The sequence below is a fragment of the Phlebotomus papatasi genome, chromosome 3 (genome assembly GCF_024763615.1).
Source record: "Phlebotomus papatasi isolate M1 chromosome 3, Ppap_2.1, whole genome shotgun sequence".
In the NCBI taxonomy this organism is placed as follows: domain Eukaryota; kingdom Metazoa; phylum Arthropoda; class Insecta; order Diptera; family Psychodidae; genus Phlebotomus; species Phlebotomus papatasi.
Window position 1 is genome coordinate 80,181,024 of NC_077224.1, and position 17,698 is coordinate 80,198,721.

The 17,698-nt window shown below is 36.9% G+C and overlaps 3 protein-coding genes across 3 annotated transcripts; 1 reads left to right on the forward strand and 2 right to left on the reverse strand.

The window, feature by feature from the left end:
• Positions 1–6,365: 6,365 nt before the first annotated feature.
• On the reverse strand, positions 6,366–8,347 carry LOC129805951 (gastrula zinc finger protein XlCGF57.1-like). The gene has a single exon (XM_055854241.1). It carries the CDS (start codon positions 8,210–8,212, stop codon positions 6,494–6,496), a length of 1,719 nt encoding a protein of 572 aa, XP_055710216.1. The 5' UTR covers positions 8,213–8,347; the 3' UTR covers positions 6,366–6,493.
• A 1,708-nt stretch (positions 8,348–10,055) lies between these two features.
• Positions 10,056–11,781, forward strand: LOC129805964 (zinc finger protein OZF-like). The gene has a single exon (XM_055854255.1). The coding sequence runs from the start codon at positions 10,186–10,188 to the stop codon at positions 11,650–11,652; it is 1,467 nt and encodes a 488-aa protein (XP_055710230.1). The 5' UTR covers positions 10,056–10,185; the 3' UTR covers positions 11,653–11,781.
• A 2,337-nt stretch (positions 11,782–14,118) lies between these two features.
• LOC129805950 (zinc finger protein 79-like) lies at positions 14,119–16,325 on the reverse strand. Its single transcript, XM_055854240.1, has one exon. The coding sequence runs from the start codon at positions 15,948–15,950 to the stop codon at positions 14,217–14,219; it is 1,734 nt and encodes a 577-aa protein (XP_055710215.1). The 5' UTR covers positions 15,951–16,325; the 3' UTR covers positions 14,119–14,216.
• Positions 16,326–17,698: the final 1,373 nt, after the last annotated feature.

A 17,698-nucleotide genomic window follows, 5' to 3' on the forward strand; every position in this document is an offset into this window, starting at 1 on the left:
AAAGAATTATTTAGTAAAGGATTGAATTTGTATGTAATAGGCCCTGAAGAAGATCCCATCCAGGATCGAAACGTTGACAAAATAAAGTCAAATTGAAGATCAAAAAATTAGATCGAATTTCCCACTGTGACTTCAGCTTCTGGAACTATTTATTCAATTTACAAAATGATTCAATATAATCGTATCGAGTGTATCGAAATATTTGTATTACAAAGTCATCAATAGTAATATATTTTTTTAAAATATCGTATCCCATCTTGAAAGAATTTGCTAAGGATAATATGAACCATCCAGGAGGACCTTCCCGGAGTTGTTGGGTAAAGGCGGTGCATTTTATTACGTTTTATCACAGTGGAAATGTCTTTTCCGGACATTCGGTTGCTTTCACCGGGCGGAACTCGAACTCACAACTGTGAGAGTCGAGTCAGAGATCTCATTCGCCCAAGACCAAACGGTCTTGCATATTGCGCCACTGAGATCCCCAACCGGAGAAAGAGCTTTTCCACCATTTTGTTCTGGAGGTTGGACACTAACGCTAAGACGGCGGTGGACGTTGAAAACTACACGGGGTCTCCTTAAAACAAAACTGTACTTCGAATGAATTGTTAATTATCAATATTTATCGGTCTAGCTGTCATTCAAATGTTTGCACAAGGACTCGAACTCACAACAGTTAGTCAAGCCGGGGATCGATCCGCCCGGCCCAAAATCGAATGGTCTTGCCTATTGCGGCTATTGCGTCACTGAAATTCCTTTACAAATTGACTGACGGTGTTCAATAACCTAACTTTTCCCTCGTAAGGGCGATGGGTATCTTAGGAAATTAAGATTTTTCATTCGATAGGAATTTTTCATAAGATATGGAGATGATACCGAGCGAGCACAGTCGGTTAAATTAAGTGCGTTTTCAGAATGTTTTTGCTGAATCTATCAGCAAAAATGTGCTGACCGGTTAGCAGTAGCCGAACCAAAAGTGCTAACCAAATATGTAAAAATGGCACTGCCTAACGAATTTTCGTTTAAGGCTAGCAGAATTCAGCTGAAAATGCAAATATTTTCAAATGAATTGAAATCGGTTAGCATTTGGTACTCGCTGGGTAGACAGATAAATTTCTGATGATTATTACAAAACCAAAATGGAGATAAAAAGTCCATGTTTAATTAAATTCTATTTTATTTTGTCAAAAAATATAAAATATAATTTCTCTTATTAAAATAAATTGTTTTAGGATTGTTTCATATATGTACGTTTCAATTGTGTGTTGAAAAACGGGGAGATTGATCTGGCACATCTTTTAGATCAAGAAAATTTCATGAGATCGAAATTCGCAGCTCTCCCTTTCTTAAACATTTTGCACAAGTCTTTTTTACTCTTTCGCACTCTTCTTCTTCTTCTTTTGAACTTCATAATTCAATTTAGTTTCTATTCAATTCTAGGATAGACTATGCAAAACGTTTCAAAAATGGATTTGAATTTTGATTTCAGGAAATTTTCCTAATATAAAAGATGTGCTGAAAGCACTACCGAAAAATTCAGCTAACAATCGGATTTTTACGCATTTCATTGCAATTGCAAGAACTCCCTGAGGCTATTTGGCGATTTTTGATAAAATGAAGAGGTTAGGAATCAGATTGGAATTCAGATGAATCTTGAGAATCTCCCTGATCACTTGATTTAATGCATTTCTTGCCACATTTCAAATGACGCTTCATATTTGCTTCAGTAGCGAATTTGTAGTTGCAATATTCGCAAGTCCATGTCTTTAGCGGTTCCTTTGTAACTTCTTTCAAATGAGTATTCATGTGAAGGGTCAGCTCTTCATCTGAAGCTTTTTCTACTCTACAAATTGCGCAGAAGTGCGTCTTAAGACTTCCCTCAAATTCAATAAATCTTCTTAAATTGGGTCTCCCACTGGGTAGTGGAAACCCGACCTGGACGTAACCTGTACTAGGTCCATGGGTAAGGCAGTGGTTCCGTAGAGCAGAGACCGTATTGAATTCCAGATCACATCTTTCACACGTCCACCTGGGAAGTGTGAAATTCTCTGGATCATGAAACTTTTTCATGTGAAGGGTGCCCAATTTAGCGTCGTAATGATAGTCATATTCCGATTCCGGGCATGTAAACTGCTCCTCTTCATCATACATCTCCTCCATATGTTGTTTCTTACCGGAAGGCTCTTCCGGATGAATAGATTTCTTCCTCTTCAGAGACATGGGAGATTCATTAGTGTTTCTTTGGGGCTTTTGAGATTTTTCTGATACCAAAGATGTATCAGAATCAAGATCTTTTTTGAGTGTTTCCGGAAGATTTTCGTCTACGGACAAGCTGTCAGAAATGTCAGTTAGAGAAGCGTCTCTGTCCGGAGAGCAGTTGGACGCATCTGAATCTGATATCTCATGAGTCAAATTTTCAGATGAGGTGTTCTCCTCCGGAACATCCATTGACAGGACTTTCTGAAAGTGCAGTGCCGCAGTGGAACACATTTTCCGGAAATTGTAAGCTTCCAAAAGGCGGTCGTAGCAAGTGCTACACAATACTTTGGGTAGTTCATCGTTCTCGTGAATGTCCAGGGATGTGGTTTCCTTGAAGATATCCGGGAGCGTCACAGTGCTAAAGATGAATATCTTTTGAGACTCTTCCTCAGTCTTAATTCGGCACGCCCGGCAGTTTTCAGCTATATTAATGCACTCCATTTCACTTTTTAGACTTTCTTTATACTATAAAAAATATATTTCAATAAGAATTAACAATTCTTCGGATAAAATATAATTATTCTTAACAATAATCAGTATAAAAAGATAAAAAGTAATTTAATTATTAAAATGACAGACACACAGCGTCTTATAACCTCACTTTTAATTGTTTACGACGCTTTTAGGGTGTTTTTGCGGTGTTTTGTTTATCATACCGTTTGATTTTGAATCTTTCATTTTGTAAAACAAAGTTTTGCAAAACTTTTATTAGAATGAACGATTAATTTCAAGAATAATTTTGAACTTTCTGCATGATTTTTTTCTTTCGTTTAATTGTTTTTAAGAAAAGAGTTGAAAAATAGCGGAAAAGGGGCAAAATCACCTCACAACGGCGGCGATAAGATTTCTTAAAATTAATAATTAGAGGAATTTTTATTATTATTATTACTTTATTTAATTACAAAAATAGGGTCATCCGGGTCATCCCTCTTACAATTGTGATAAAAAATTTCAGGAAAAAGGAGAAACATAAAAATAGTGAATGACAAGAATTCAAAATCATAAGAATATTCAAGAAAGAAATTAAGTGCTCCTAGGATCCAGCCTGAACATAGAAATTATGAATAGCTGTCGCAGAAATACGGCAATCACTCAGAAGAGCATTAAACAGAATGACGCCTGACCGACTGAAGGAGAAGATATAGTCTCGTCGGTTTAAGCCGCAGATATACCTACAATCATTAAACGAAACTGAAAGGCGACGGATTGTGTCACTATCCGCCGCAAAGAAGTGCTCTGCTCCATAATTAAAAGCCAGTGATAAGCCTAAATCAGCTTATAGAGGTGCGATTCCTTCATTGCAATTTTGGATTGTGGCAAACTCGAACGATATTTATACATAAATAATGCAAATTTCATTTAATAATCCTTAAAATTCATGTAACTTATTATCGTTATTAATAAGGAAAATTGGATGAGAAATGCATAAAATTATCTGAAAATCATTAAAATCGATTAACTCGGCAACTATGAGAGATAAAGGCCTCAAACTTTACATGCATTTTTAGAGTCTCTGTCAGCGACCTGTGAGAATCCGCGAAAATATTCATTGCCCACGAAAAATACGCGCCCCACGGAAATTCGCGAGAAAATACACGACCCGCGAAAATCCGCAAAAGATAGGCGCCTTGCGAATATCTGCGAAAAAATTTACGTCCCGCGAAAAGTATTCGCATCCTGCGAAATCCGCGAAAAAAATCGCTTCCCGTGAAAATCCGCTAAAAAATAGGCGCCTCGCGAAAATTCGCAAAAAAATCGTGTCTCCGCGAAAATCTGCGAAAAAATACGCGCCTCGCGAAAATTTGCAAAACATATTGAAAATAATATCCGACGAGTTGATATGCTAATAATGGAAACCGGTGAGCATCGGGGAAGAAGGAACAGCTTAGAAAATTTTAGATTTTTCTCAAAGTTTCCGGCTCAGACTCCAAGAAAAGACAAGATTTGACCACTGATGTAGGCTTGGAGTCTGAGCCGAAAGCTTTGAGACAAATCTAAAATTTTATAAGCTGTTCCTTCTTCCCCGACGCTCACCGGTTTCCATTTATTTGCATTTGCAAAACAATTCGCGCCTCGCGAAAATCTGCGAAAAATATGCGCTCCGCGAAAATCCTCGAAAAAATACACTCCCTGCGAAAATCCGCGAAAAAAACGCACGCCCCGCGAAAATCTGCGAAGACCCGCGAAAAAAATCGCGGATCGCGAATAGTGTATGTCACCTTAGAAATCTTCAAATATAGACTCACTCTTTCCGTACAGAAGTAGATCTTGAAAAATTCGAAAATCTATTTGAAGATCCAAAAAAAAGACTTTCTTACTTCTTAATACTTTCGCAAGGTGGCGGAAGTTACATTATGTTCGAATCTCGAAGTGCTCAAGTGTCAAAATGTGACGGTCTTCACATTGTTGTGCGGAAAAAAACTGAACAACGACGTTTACTGTTCTCGCTCCAGTATTTAATCACTCCATAATCACTGAGTAACTCTTTTGCGAGCTTTTTAGTGTGATATTTGATAAATTTTCCCCAATTTGTTCGAAAATTTAGTATGAAAATTCGAAATTGAATTTGAATTCTTCGAACTTAAACGACTTTTTGTGCAAATAGAGTTCCATTTACCTTTCATCCAAGACACCATTGGAGAATAAAAATCTACTTGTGTCGGGCTCACTATGTAGATGTAGAGAGAAAGAGAAACGGAGAGAGAGAGTGCTATATATAATATAAAGGAAAAGCTTGTTCGACACCGTTTATCCCGTTTTTTACCGCCTGACACTATTAGCAAATTTTCTTCAAATTGAAATCTTTGAAGTGACATATTTCGAGAACTGTTCGACGAAAGTCTTATTTTTTTTTTAAATTGGTCTAAATTTTTCTGGACTACAACATAATCATAAAATTTTCAAAATCGCATGCTTAGATTTCGAGATAAATTACAAAATGTGATTTTAACCGGTTTAGAACTGGTTTTTCAAAAAACTAATAGCACAGAAATCGTCGTACGCGCGAGTAGATATATTTAAAAAAAAAAAAGATTTATGAAGATATCCCTTTCCAAACCGAGATATTGTGTACTACGGACGGCCGGACCCGAAATTGCCGGCTTATGATTTTCGGCATCAAAGGATATTCAAAACATATACCCTGTGAATTTCAGTTCGATCTGAGCACTTTGAGAAAATCCGAGGATTACAATAGGTGTGATTAGAAGGAATCGCACCTAAAAATGGAAGATAAAGCGCTCGCGCGAGGATCAAGCGAGTATCATAGGGTGAGATGTCCCGGAAGCGTCGAAGGGTATAAAGAGTATAGTTGACCTTACGGCAAATAGATGTGGCCTGATCAGACCAGGAGAGAGTTGTGTTGAAGATTACACCTAGATTTTTGACCCGATCGACGAAAGGGATAATTTCACCGTGTAGGTGTAAAGGATAAAGATCAGGGAATACAGTTTTTTTTTGGAGATAACAATAGCTTGAGACATTTTAGGATTCAAAACTAATCCATTTAATGATGCCCAGTGCTCACTATAAGAGAGATTTGTATCCGTAAGATCAAAAGCTTGAAGAGGATTAGAGGGATCATCCTCCACATAAGTTTGAAGGTCATCAGCATAGAGATGAAATAAGTAGTTACGTAAAACTGAGGGTAAATCATTAATAAAGAGAGAAAACAGCAAAGGACCAAGAAAGAAAAAACAAAAGGACCAAAGAATTTTTTTTCTTAAATTCAGTAAATTGTTGTACAAATTATGTAACGGCCTATACGACTAATGATTCGGGATTTTCTGCCGTCTTGCCCGATGAAGTCGGTTGTGAAGTCAGCGGCAGCCGCAGATGATAAAAGAGAAATAAAATTATTATTATTGAACCCTGCCCATTGCCCTTACTTAAGAAGGTTCGTGGTGAGACGTCCTGACCAAATCAGACAATTTGCAATCTACCCTGTAAAGTAAGACCGAACAAGGGCTACTACTGAAGACGAGAATTTAAAAAGAGTACATAATGTATAGCAAAGAAGGTTGTGGAGAAGGTTATCAAAAGCCTTAGTGAAATCTAGAAGGACTAGAATAACAAAATGACCTCGTTTAAGATTTCGAAATTTTACAGTGTTAATTCTTACGGATAACGTTTTATTGATCCTGATTCATGATACATTTATTCACTTTATTATCTTTCGGAGATTAGGATTACATCTTAATATTACAAAATGCTTTTAATTCAGTGAAATATTAAGAAATCAATCTGTGACTTCGGATTTGATTTCTAACTCAGTATTGAACTTTGTTTTGGATCTTTTCTGCGTCTTTGGCTTCTTCTTGGACTTGAGATGAACATTCATGTGATTCTTCAGGTTTGAGAGTTGGAAAAATTTCTTTCCACACTCACCACAGGTATGTGGCTTTTCTCCGGTGTGAGTCATTATGTGATTTTTCAAACCAATTGTGCTTCCAAAGGTTTTCTTACAGTGCGGACAGTCATTTTCCCCTGTGTGAATCTTCATATGGGTCTTGAGTTGGGTGATAGAGATGAATCTTTTAGTGCATTGGCTGCAGCCATGTGGCCTTTCTCCACTATGGATCATTAGATGGTATTTAAGACTCTTGGCAGCTGAAAAACATTTCTTACACAAGGTGCACTGATAATCCTTTACTCTCTGATGGACGGTCTTTATGTGATCCTTGAGATTGTCTCTCCGTTTGAATTTTAAAGGACAAGAATCGCAAGACCAAATTTTGTCTTGAATGTGAATGATCATATGGTGTGCCAATTCCGTTCGTGTTACCTTTTTCACTCCACAAACTGTACAAGTATGGTTCTTGATACCTTCGTGGCGCAAGATGTGCTGTTCTAGACTCCCTGCCCCTGTGAAAGATCTGTCACATCGTGGGCAATGGAATTCCTTCACTTTCTGATGGACTACCTTTACGTGATCCTGCAAGTGGCATTTTTTAATTGAATTGTACGGACAAAACACGCAGAACCATCTGTTATTTTTCTTGTGAGTTTCCATGTGACTCTTGAATTCATCAGATGTTTCCTGCTCAACTCCACAAAATGCACACAAATACTGATTAACGTCCTTCTGGTCCTCAGGTCCTTTCGCAATTTCATGGGTATTTAGGTGACAGGTCAGAGTGTAGGATGACGTAAATTCCTTCCCACAAATATTGCATTTACAAACTTCTAATCCCAGATGATCTTTCCTTATGTGCATCCTCACTTCTGACTTCCTATGGAATGATAAATTGCACATGGTACATTCAAACTTGGTAGATCCTCCTGGAAGAATGTGTTTCTTGTTTTTCTGCGAAGCAATAGGTCTCTTTCGCGTATTGTGTGTCTTTTTGACAATTCCGGATTTAAGGGAAGCATCTTCAATAGAATCCTCAGCTCCTGTGATTGATACTTTTCTCTCCTTAGCCATTGAAATATCATTCAGTGTTTCAGAAGGAACATCTTCCTGTTTTATAACTTCATCATTAGGATCAGTCTTAAGTATTTCCGGAAGGTTTTCATCTATGCAGAGCATATCGGAAATCTCAGTTTGAGAATTTTCTCTGTCCGGAGAGTAGTTTGGGTATTTCACAGAAAAATTCATAGGATCTGAATCTGGCTCTGTCTTTATATTCATCAGTATTGCATCTGTCATAGGAACATTGCTTACATTTTCAGGTGGGGTATATTTCTCCTCCGGAACATCAATTGACAGGATCTTTTGGAAGTGCACAACAGCAGCGGAACACATTTTCCGGAAGTTGTAGGCTTCCAGGAGGCGATCGTAGCAAGTAGAGCATAGTACTTTGGGTAGTCCATCGCATTCCTGAATGTCCAGGGATGTGGTTTCCTTGAAGATGTCCGGAAGCTTTGCTGTGGTAAAGATGAATATCTTTTCAGACTCTTCCTGAGTATTTATTTGACACGCGCGGCAGCTCTCTTCTATCGCAATGTACTCCATTTCACTTTATTCACTTTTTCTTTACACAATGGCGATATATTTCAGCAAGTTTTGTTGATTACCAATGCAATGTACAAATGAAAACATGTAATTTTTCAGGCTTGGGCTTGTCAAAACTCGTGTAATATCGGAAATTGTCGGTAGCGTCGGCAGACACTGACTTACAACTATCCGCATGGTAACACTATAATTCAGTTCATTGACGTTTCTATGGTAACCATTTAGCGCCAAAGAAAACGTAAACAATATAAAGGAAAACTCTTGAAATCTCTTCCCATAAAGCTTCACCAAAAACAACAGCTCATCTGCAAATATGTAGCCCAACGAAGTGAATGATGCGGCTGGTTGTGCAAGACTAAATTTTTATTCAATTGTCAACATATTAATTAGCGAATGAGGGAAATTGGAGTAAGGAATGGAGTGGGAAGAAGGTGGGACTGGAATATGGGAAGAAAGTTGCAAGGGGTTTGAAACAAATACATGATACCTTACTACCTGTACCAGGTGACGGTCCTCCTTCCCCTTCGATGACCCGATTGAGACAACTGGACAGGGAAATCAGGGTTATCTATTAAAGTAATTCTTCATTTCCCGCACTCCGTTTCAAATGTGCTCCTGTACTGTACTGATTACGGCGAGAGTTCTTAGATAGATAGATAGATAGATTCATTCTAGGGGCAGCAAGCGACTTCCATCCATACACGTCCAGCTCCAGTTTCAGCTACAGCCGCTCCATCCTCCTCGTGTATTATGTCCTCGCCAACTCGCCAGCTGCATCCAGGTCTCCATTTGGGCCCCTTATGCATCCCCTTTATGGTTGTCCCTTACGGGTATTGTGTATTGAGCCAGCCAGTCCTTCGGATAAATTCCATTAGACAAGCCGGCTTCAATTTTGGTAGATTATTCCAGTCTAGCACCACTTTTCCAAGTAGCGCTCGTCTGGTGTTGTAAAGGCTGGGACAGTCACATACATAATGTAAGACCATTTCCTCAGCGTTGTCACAACCTCTACAGATTGGATTACACTCAACACCCAATCTATTGAGGTGTTTGTTTAGACAGTGTCCGGTAAGAAGATCAGCAAACTGCCGCGCTTTGCAGCGGTTACTGCTCACCAGGTACTCCGTTCTTTTTCTGTCCACAAGTGGCATCAATAGTTTGGACAAGCGACATTTGCTTGTAGCCGTCCAGATCGCTTGGTGTTGTGCAAGTAAATCCTACCCAATGATGGTTTTCTTCATTTGGGGTGACACTCCCACGGCAGGCTCGGGACCGATGAATTCGGTCTTCGCTCCTGCCACTGCGAGGCGGTCAGCCTCTTCATTACCCGCAATACCACAGTGCCCAGGTACCCAATGTAGACCGATTTCACAGTTAAGTGAGACCGTTTCCAACATTTCCCGGCACTCGAGCACCAGCGATATGGAGAGCAAAGCAGCTCTGCTATCAGAAAATATGTTAATTTTCCTGCCAGAAACCCCAGATTCAGTCAGAGTCTGAACCCCAATTAGGATTGCTGTGACCTCGGCCTGGAATACAGTATATACAGTAAGATGGGTATAGAGGCTATCCAGCATCGCTGGGAAAAGTGTGTTGACCTACAAGGAGACTATGTTGAGAAATAAAAAAGTAAAGTTTTTTTGTCTTCCCACCGATATAAGGGACGTCCGGGTCTGCCCTCGTATAAGTCCCTTTAAGAGGCAAAGTTTCCTGCACAACGTCTCGGCATCCTCGTCTATCCATAAGATCCAAGGTGACCAACTAAAAAAATATGAATTGTGATGGGAATTCGTTCCCGCTCCTAGACCTTAATGAAGAGTTTGCAAAACATTTTACAAAGCGTCATCCATGCCCATACAGTCAGGTTACAATCACCTAGTCCGAACTAAGAATAAGCCCCCTTGTTACAATAAACTTATAAACGATTTTTTATATACGAGAATTCGTAGTATCCGGGAAGAGATAAAAGTGAAATGGAGTGCTTCAAAATTGCAAATAATTGCCGGGCGTGTCAAATAAAGACGGAGGAAGAGTCTCAAAGAATATTCATCTTTAACACTGTGAAGCTCCCGGATATCTTCAAAGAAACCACATCTTTGGACATCAATGAGAACGATGGACTACCCAAGGTGCTTTGCTCCACTTGCTATGATCGCCTCCTGGAAGCTTACAACTTCCGGAAAATGTGTTCCGCTGCAGTTCTGTACTTCCAGAAGATCCTATCAATGGATGTTCCGGAAGAGAAATACACCGCAACTGAAAATCTAACCGATGTTCACTTAACAGATGCAACACCGGAGAATATAAAGACAGAACCAGAATTAGATATACCAAACTCTCCTCCACCAAGAGACCCGAGCTGCCCTCCGGATGGAAATGATTCTCTTACTGACATTTCGGATACGCTTCCTAACAAATCTATTCTTCAGGAAGATCTTAACAATCTGGTGTGGTGCGGTATTTGCAATTCAAAGTTCCGCCGGAAACCGCGTCTAGAGATGCACATGAGGGTGAAACATCTGGCATTGAAACCCTGTGAATGCAAAATTTGTGGAAAACAATTAACTAGTGAAGCATCTTTGGATTATCACATGGTTGCAAAGCACGGGAAAAGAAGGCCTTTTCCATGCCCCAAATCACAATGTGAAAAACACTTTGATACTAAGTCTGATCTAAAGTATCACATGGAGACGAAACATGCCATAAAGAAACCGGTGCCTAGTGGTCCCAAGGACCCCTCTTCTCTTGAGAATTCCTCTACTAGCGAAGTTACGAAGAGTATTGACAATCAGAAAACCAACAATGAGCACTCCTGTGGAATTTGTGGAGCTAAGAACATTACAGCTGATGATCCAGACAGCCACATGAATACTCATTTAAAAGACGATATGTGGTGTTGCTTATTTTGTTCGTACAAATCTGATAAAAGGGAATCTTTGGAACAACATGTGAAGGATGTTCATCATGGAATAAAGAATTACCATTGTCCGCATTGTGACAAAATTTTTGTCACAGCAATGGGTATGAAACAACATACACTCCGTCTTAAAGGTATTTTGAATTTTAAATGCAAATTCTGTGATATCAGAAAGGTATCATTGGCAGAAATTAGAAGGCATGAGAATACTCATACGAAAGATAAAATATTCTCTTGTGAATTTTGTCCCCACAAATCAACTTGTAAAAGAAATATGAGGAACCATGTGAAAATAGTTCATCAGGGAGTCAAGAATTTCCACTGTCCGCATTGTGAGAGATCCTTTGGAACCGCTAAGACTCTTAAGTATCATGTGTTGACGCACACTGGAGAGAAGCCATATGAATGCACTGAATGCGGAAAGAGATTTACTCAAGGAGGGAATCTTACGATTCACATGAAGAATCACATCAAGTCCGAGTCTGAATCCCAGATTAAAGAAGAAATCCAGGACAGCAGCTAAGACTTAGGCCTAACCAGATACCTGAGTCCAAACTCCATTCATTCATTTAAATTCGAAATCTTTTAAAATTCGTACAAATTATCCCAATATTTGTAAGTTGCTAAATGAATAAATGCATTTAGTGGCGTTTTTGGATATTTTATGTAACATCTAACTATCAAAGGTATTCTGTAACAGTATGACAATGTCATATGACAAATTTATACATTTTTATGTTATAAATTTGAAAAAAAAAAAAAATTAAGTGAAATCAGGGTAATTTTAGCAAATGAAAGCTTTAAGGTCTCCTTACAATTACCATTTGATTATCACTGCTCAGAAAAAAAAGATTTGTCAAAAGATTTGTAGATTTGGAGGTAAATTTGTAACCTTAGAAACTTTGGAGTTAAAAGTTTGTAACTCATTCATTTTACAAACAAAAGTTTGTTCAGCTACAAACTTGGAGGTAAAGGGTTGTAACTATAAATATTTCATTTTTAATGTTCTTACTGGATTTGAACCGATAAGTAGTAACATTGAAAACTGAATTAATTTTTTTTTAAATATTAGTTATTATATATACCTGTGATATTTCCCCTCAAGTGGATTCTTAATTTTTTTTTATTTTTAAAATGAGCAAACATTCTTTTCTTTTTTTGACAGATTTATTAACAAAAATATTTTATTTAATAAGGTTAAAAAAAAAGAATACAGACGATTTAACAATGGGACTTTGCTGACTATTGGCATTGGATTTCCATATATGTATATATCAAAATTACCAAGATAACAAACACATGATATTCAAGTAAAATAAATATATTCATCTTTTATAATAATAATTAACAAAAGTTTAATGCATATTCTTTTTTTTTGACTAGTTACATATGTATATAACTATCTAAATTAAACTAGTGATTTTTAAGCATGCTTTATTAACTGACTTTGAATTTTAATTGCTTTTAATTGTAAATAGAGTAAAGTTTATAATTTGGAATTAGTGTTACAAGTTGGACAATTCGCCGGTACAAGTTGGACATGGCTTTTTTCTTGATAAATACAGTACAAAATTTGTTTTTAAGCACAAGGAACCAAATTATAAAACTAAAAGCATTAAAGATATACACATAAAAATGAAGTACTAAATTTATCAAGACAAAAAGCCCTGTCCAAATTGTACCATTGTCCAACTTGTACCACTGTCCAACTTGTACCACTTTACCCTAGAACCATTTACAAAATGGGATATATCTTTCAGGTGAATTATAAAGTAGGTTTCGATGTTGTTTGTTAGAATTTTCCAATTTCGATCAAAATTTGTAAGACCATGACGCTGGTGGAAGTCTTTATCAATCTGAAAACATTAATTTATAAAGTCATTTTCTTCAGAATTTTTTTCAATTTTGCATCAAATTGGTGTCCACCTTTATGTCTGTATAGTGGCCAATTCCTTTGAGTTTCTACGAAATCTCCTCAGCAATTTGGTTATTTTGATCAACCAAGTTAGACTCCACGCTTGAGAAACTGTTTTTGAGAAATCTTCTTTATCGTAGGTGAACAAATTATTTTTCAGCTCTCCTAAATTAACAGGGTAATTTTCACCTGACCTCTTTTGATTTTGTGTAATAACAAAATCTGCTTCTCCTTGCTGGCTCTGGATCTTAAACATTGGAATTACGCGCCGAGTATTGTGGTACTTGTTAGTAAAGCTTATCGCTTAAATTTCCTCACTTAAACTGTCCCATTGACTTGAAAGATAGGAACAATTTCCTTTCTTTTTATAATTTATAATTTATTATTTATAATTTATAATTTATAATAGCTACAGCTCTTTACAAATAAGTTTGTTCTGGAGCAAAATATTTGTAAAAGAGGTGACCTACAAACCTTTAATTCCAAGGTTTGTAGCTGTACAAACCTATTTGTAATGATGCCGAAATACAAATACAGCTGTAAAACTACAAATCTTTTTACAAACTTTTGTATTGGAATCACATTCTACCTTCATTTGTAACTTTTTATATGGAAATTACAAAATTTGAACTCCTTTTCTACAAATTTTTTTTTCTGAGTGGTATTTAACGTTATCTTGTTTCCGGAAAGACTAAGAAAATTTGGTATATGATATTGTCATAGGAGTGCACTTCTGAAATACGTTTAGTAATGTCATGAGTCAGCAGGACTGTAGTAGCTCTGAAGGGGAATTCTGTAATGAAATGACAATGTCATATGACAAATTTCCGTAGTAAAATTCGGGATCAGAACAACAGAAAAAGCCCAATAAACATCAAATGGCCATTGCATAGAACTCTATGAAGCTTTTAGTAACTACTCTAAGTCGGACTTACGATTAGTTCTTCTGAATTTATACCACACAAAAAAAAATAAATTTGTCATATGACATTGTCATATTGTTATAGAATCCCCCTACTGGTCTCATTCTACACGATCCAAAGCCATAGCGTCCGCCAGTGGTAAATAAAACAATTTAAAAAATAACAATAAATTTATTTAGAATAGGAATTTAAAGAATTTTACAGAGTTTATACTTTTAATCAATCACCTTTCACTAATGAGAAATCAAATTAGGATTTAAGACTCGATTCAGATTTTGACTTTCTTTTGGATTTGCCCTGGATCTTTGGTTTCTTCCTGGACTTTAGATGAGTGTTCATATGTTTTTTTAGTGAAAATTTTTGCCTAAATCCCTTCCCACATTCATCGCAATGGTATGGCTTCTCTCCTGTGTGGATCATCATGTGATATTTCAAGCCTTTGGCGCTTCTTAGAATTTTCTTGCACTGGGGACACTTATTTTCCCCTGTGTGAGACGTCATATGAATTTTTAGTTGGTCGAGTGCGATATAGGTTTTAGGACACTGGCTGCAGGCATGAGGTCTTTCTCCAGTGTGGGTCATTAAATGATTTTTCAGGTTCTTGGCAGCCCCAAAGGATTTATTGCACACAGAACATTTATATTCTTTTATTCTATGATGAACCACTTTTACGTGCTGCTTGAGTTTCTGGCCTAGGTGGAATTTCATGGGGCAAAGTTGGCAAATATGCATCTTCTCATCCGAATGACTAAGCATATGATTCCTCAGGCCAGTTTGTGTTACTCTCTTGGCTCCACAAACTTTGCAAACATAGTTCTTAACACCTTCGTGGCGCAGGACGTGTTGTCCTAGGCTCACTGATCCGGTGAAAGATTTATCACAGCGTGGGCACTGATAGTCTTTCTTACCTTGATGAACTACCCTCACGTGACGCACCAAAATGTACCTTTGATCCGTTTTGTAGTGGCAGAATGCACAGGCCCACAAATTATTTTTCTTGTGGGTCTCCATATGCCTACTCAACTCAGTAGCTGATGCTTTCTCCATTCCACAAATTCCACACAATTGCTGCTTTTCACTTTCCTGGTCACCAGTAGCTTCCGTAGTTTTATGAGTCTTAAGATGGTTATTTAGAGAGTTGCTCGACTTGAATTCTCTTCCACAGACAGTGCATTTACAAGTTTCCAATCCCAGATGCTCTTTCCAAATGTGCATGTCTAGATCCCACTTCTGCTGAAATTGTGTATGGCAGAATCTACATTCTAACTTTGTAGGCTTTCCTGGTAAAAAGTATTCCTTGTTTCGTGTATTCCTCAGCCTCCTGGAGGTCAAGGGATCGTCATCATTAAAGCTTGCCTGAAGCTCGTCTCCCGGTGTATTGTTTAAAGCTTGACAATCATCACTTTGCGCAGGATGATAATTCTCTGTAGATGTATTTGATGTCTCTGTTTTCCTGGCCACTAAAACATCATCCAGTCTTTCGGAATGAACGTTTTCCTCTTCCATAACATCATCATCAGGCTCAGTCTTAAATATTTCAATGGAAGGTATGTCGGAACTGTCAGTGAGAGAATTTTCTTTGTCCGGAAAACAGTTTTGGTTCCTCAGAGGAGAATTAGGTGCGTTCAAAATATCTGAGTCTTCATTCATATTTATCCGAGTACCATTTGTCAATGGAATATCACTCAGATTTTCAGGTGGGATGTATTTCTCTTCCGGAACATCTTCCATTGACAGAATCTTTTGGAAGTGCAGAACTGCAGCGGAACACATTTTCCGGAAGTTGTAGGCTTCCAGGAGGCGATCGTAGCAGGTCGAACATAGTACTTTAGGTAGTCCGTCGTTCTCATGAATGTCCAGGGATGTGGTTTCCTTGAAGATGTCCGGGAGCTTTACAGTGGTAAAGATGAATATCTTTTGAGACTCTTCCTCTGTCTTTATTTGACACGCCCGACAAATACGTGCTTTATTAAAGGCCCCCATTTCACTTTTCTAATAATATTTATAGAAAAACTTTTCACAAGTATTATCAATCCTTCTGATAAAATATAAAGTTTTTGAGAAATTGAGTTCAATTCACTTCACATCATAACGCTATAGCTGGGTGACTATAACCTAACTTTTTCACAATGAATATGTTTTTTGATTGTTTGGATTTCGCGGTGTTTGATAACGTTTAGTTTGCTAAAAAGTTTTGCTAAATCTTATGGCGATAATATCAATATTATTAAATTACAGATTGTAAATTCGTGAAATAGCTTGAGGTTGGTGGAAGCAAACGGAGGCTGTTTGAGTTAAAGTAAGAATTGAATTATCCTGTTTAGGAAATGAATTGAAATGTAGGTTATATTTTAGGAACCATCAACCAACAAAAAAAACCTTTTTTGAAGACCATATCAAAAACTGAAACTAGAACAATTTCGTCAGTTAAATCAGCATTTATCGTAACTTCATTTTTGCGATTTTGAGATATATACATATTTGGAATCAGCGTAATTTTGTTTATTAAACGCACTTTTGAAAAGGAAACTTTTATAAGCCCAATAACAAATTTTTTTAAATAAAAATTATCGTAAGTGCCCTTAATTAAGAAAAATTTATCAGAATTTGTCGTAACTTCCATTTTTGGGGAAGTTACGACAAATTTCCATACAAAATTTTCAATAATCAGCATTTGCCGTAACTTCTTTTGCTCACTTGCGTGGCTTGTAATTTGCAGCAAAATTGCAATATTTCTCAATAAAACGTTTACAAACTCTTCCAAATATCGAAAGACAGTGCGAATAGTGTAGCATGAAATCATTTTAATTCAATATTTGCAAGAAAAAAGTGAGAAAAAATCCCTATCCATCTGTCATTAATTCAAAACAAAACAAGCGACGTGGCGCTCAAAATTTATTCAATAAAACTTATGAAATAAAAGCTTTTAGGGACAGGGATAACAGTATTATTGACTAATTTAGTCAAATAAAGGCGCTTATTATCACTAGAATAACTTAAATTGATATAATGAATTCTAGAAAATTGTCGTAACTTCCAGAATCTCCATACATTGGAAGTTACGGCTTTATAAACGATGGAAGTTACGATAAAATATTATTGTGTTTCTTCTAACATATTTCTCAATATTGCAGCTTTTAAATAATTTTATAAAGATTTTCTCGAGTTAACTTACAGTTTATTAGTGCTACTTTTAATATTTTGACTCAAAAGTATCGCATTCGGGGCTCATTTTTAAGAAAAATAATATTGAACTGAAAATTTCGTCTCCTGAAAAGTTGTCAAAAGGAAGTTACGACAAATGCTGATTTAACTGACGATTTGTAAAAAAAATTTAAATTGATTTATTTGGATTATAGAATATGAAGTTTTACAATATTTGTTCTTATAGTTAAAGGCCTATTGATACTGATTAACTCTTTCGTCTCTTTTGGGACTGTAGTACCCAAAGAAGCATATGCATATTCTATGAAAAACAATGTTTTTTAATTATTCAGAACTGATAAAAATCCGATTCTTGTGGATGATTACAAAGTATAAGAATGTCCAAATGTAAGATATTTTTTGTAGGACCTCAATTAATTCCTGAGCTTAGATATTTTTGATTAAAAATTATGAAATTGGCTTGCAGCATATGCTGCGGTCCGGAAAGAGTTAAGAGATTCGGTGAAAAACTTCATGTTATAAAATCCCTCGATTCCCAGTATAAGAAAAAGGAATAGAAATGCGAT

Bases quoted from the DNA above. Each gene is read 5' to 3' on its own strand.
- LOC129805951 (XM_055854241.1), bottom strand. From the start codon at position 8,212: ATGGAGTACATTGCGATAGAAGAGAGCTGCCGCGCGTGTCAAATAAAT.
- LOC129805964 (XM_055854255.1), top strand. From the start codon at position 10,186: ATGGAGTGCTTCAAAATTGCAAATAATTGCCGGGCGTGTCAAATAAAG.
- LOC129805950 (XM_055854240.1), bottom strand. From the start codon at position 15,950: ATGGGGGCCTTTAATAAAGCACGTATTTGTCGGGCGTGTCAAATAAAG.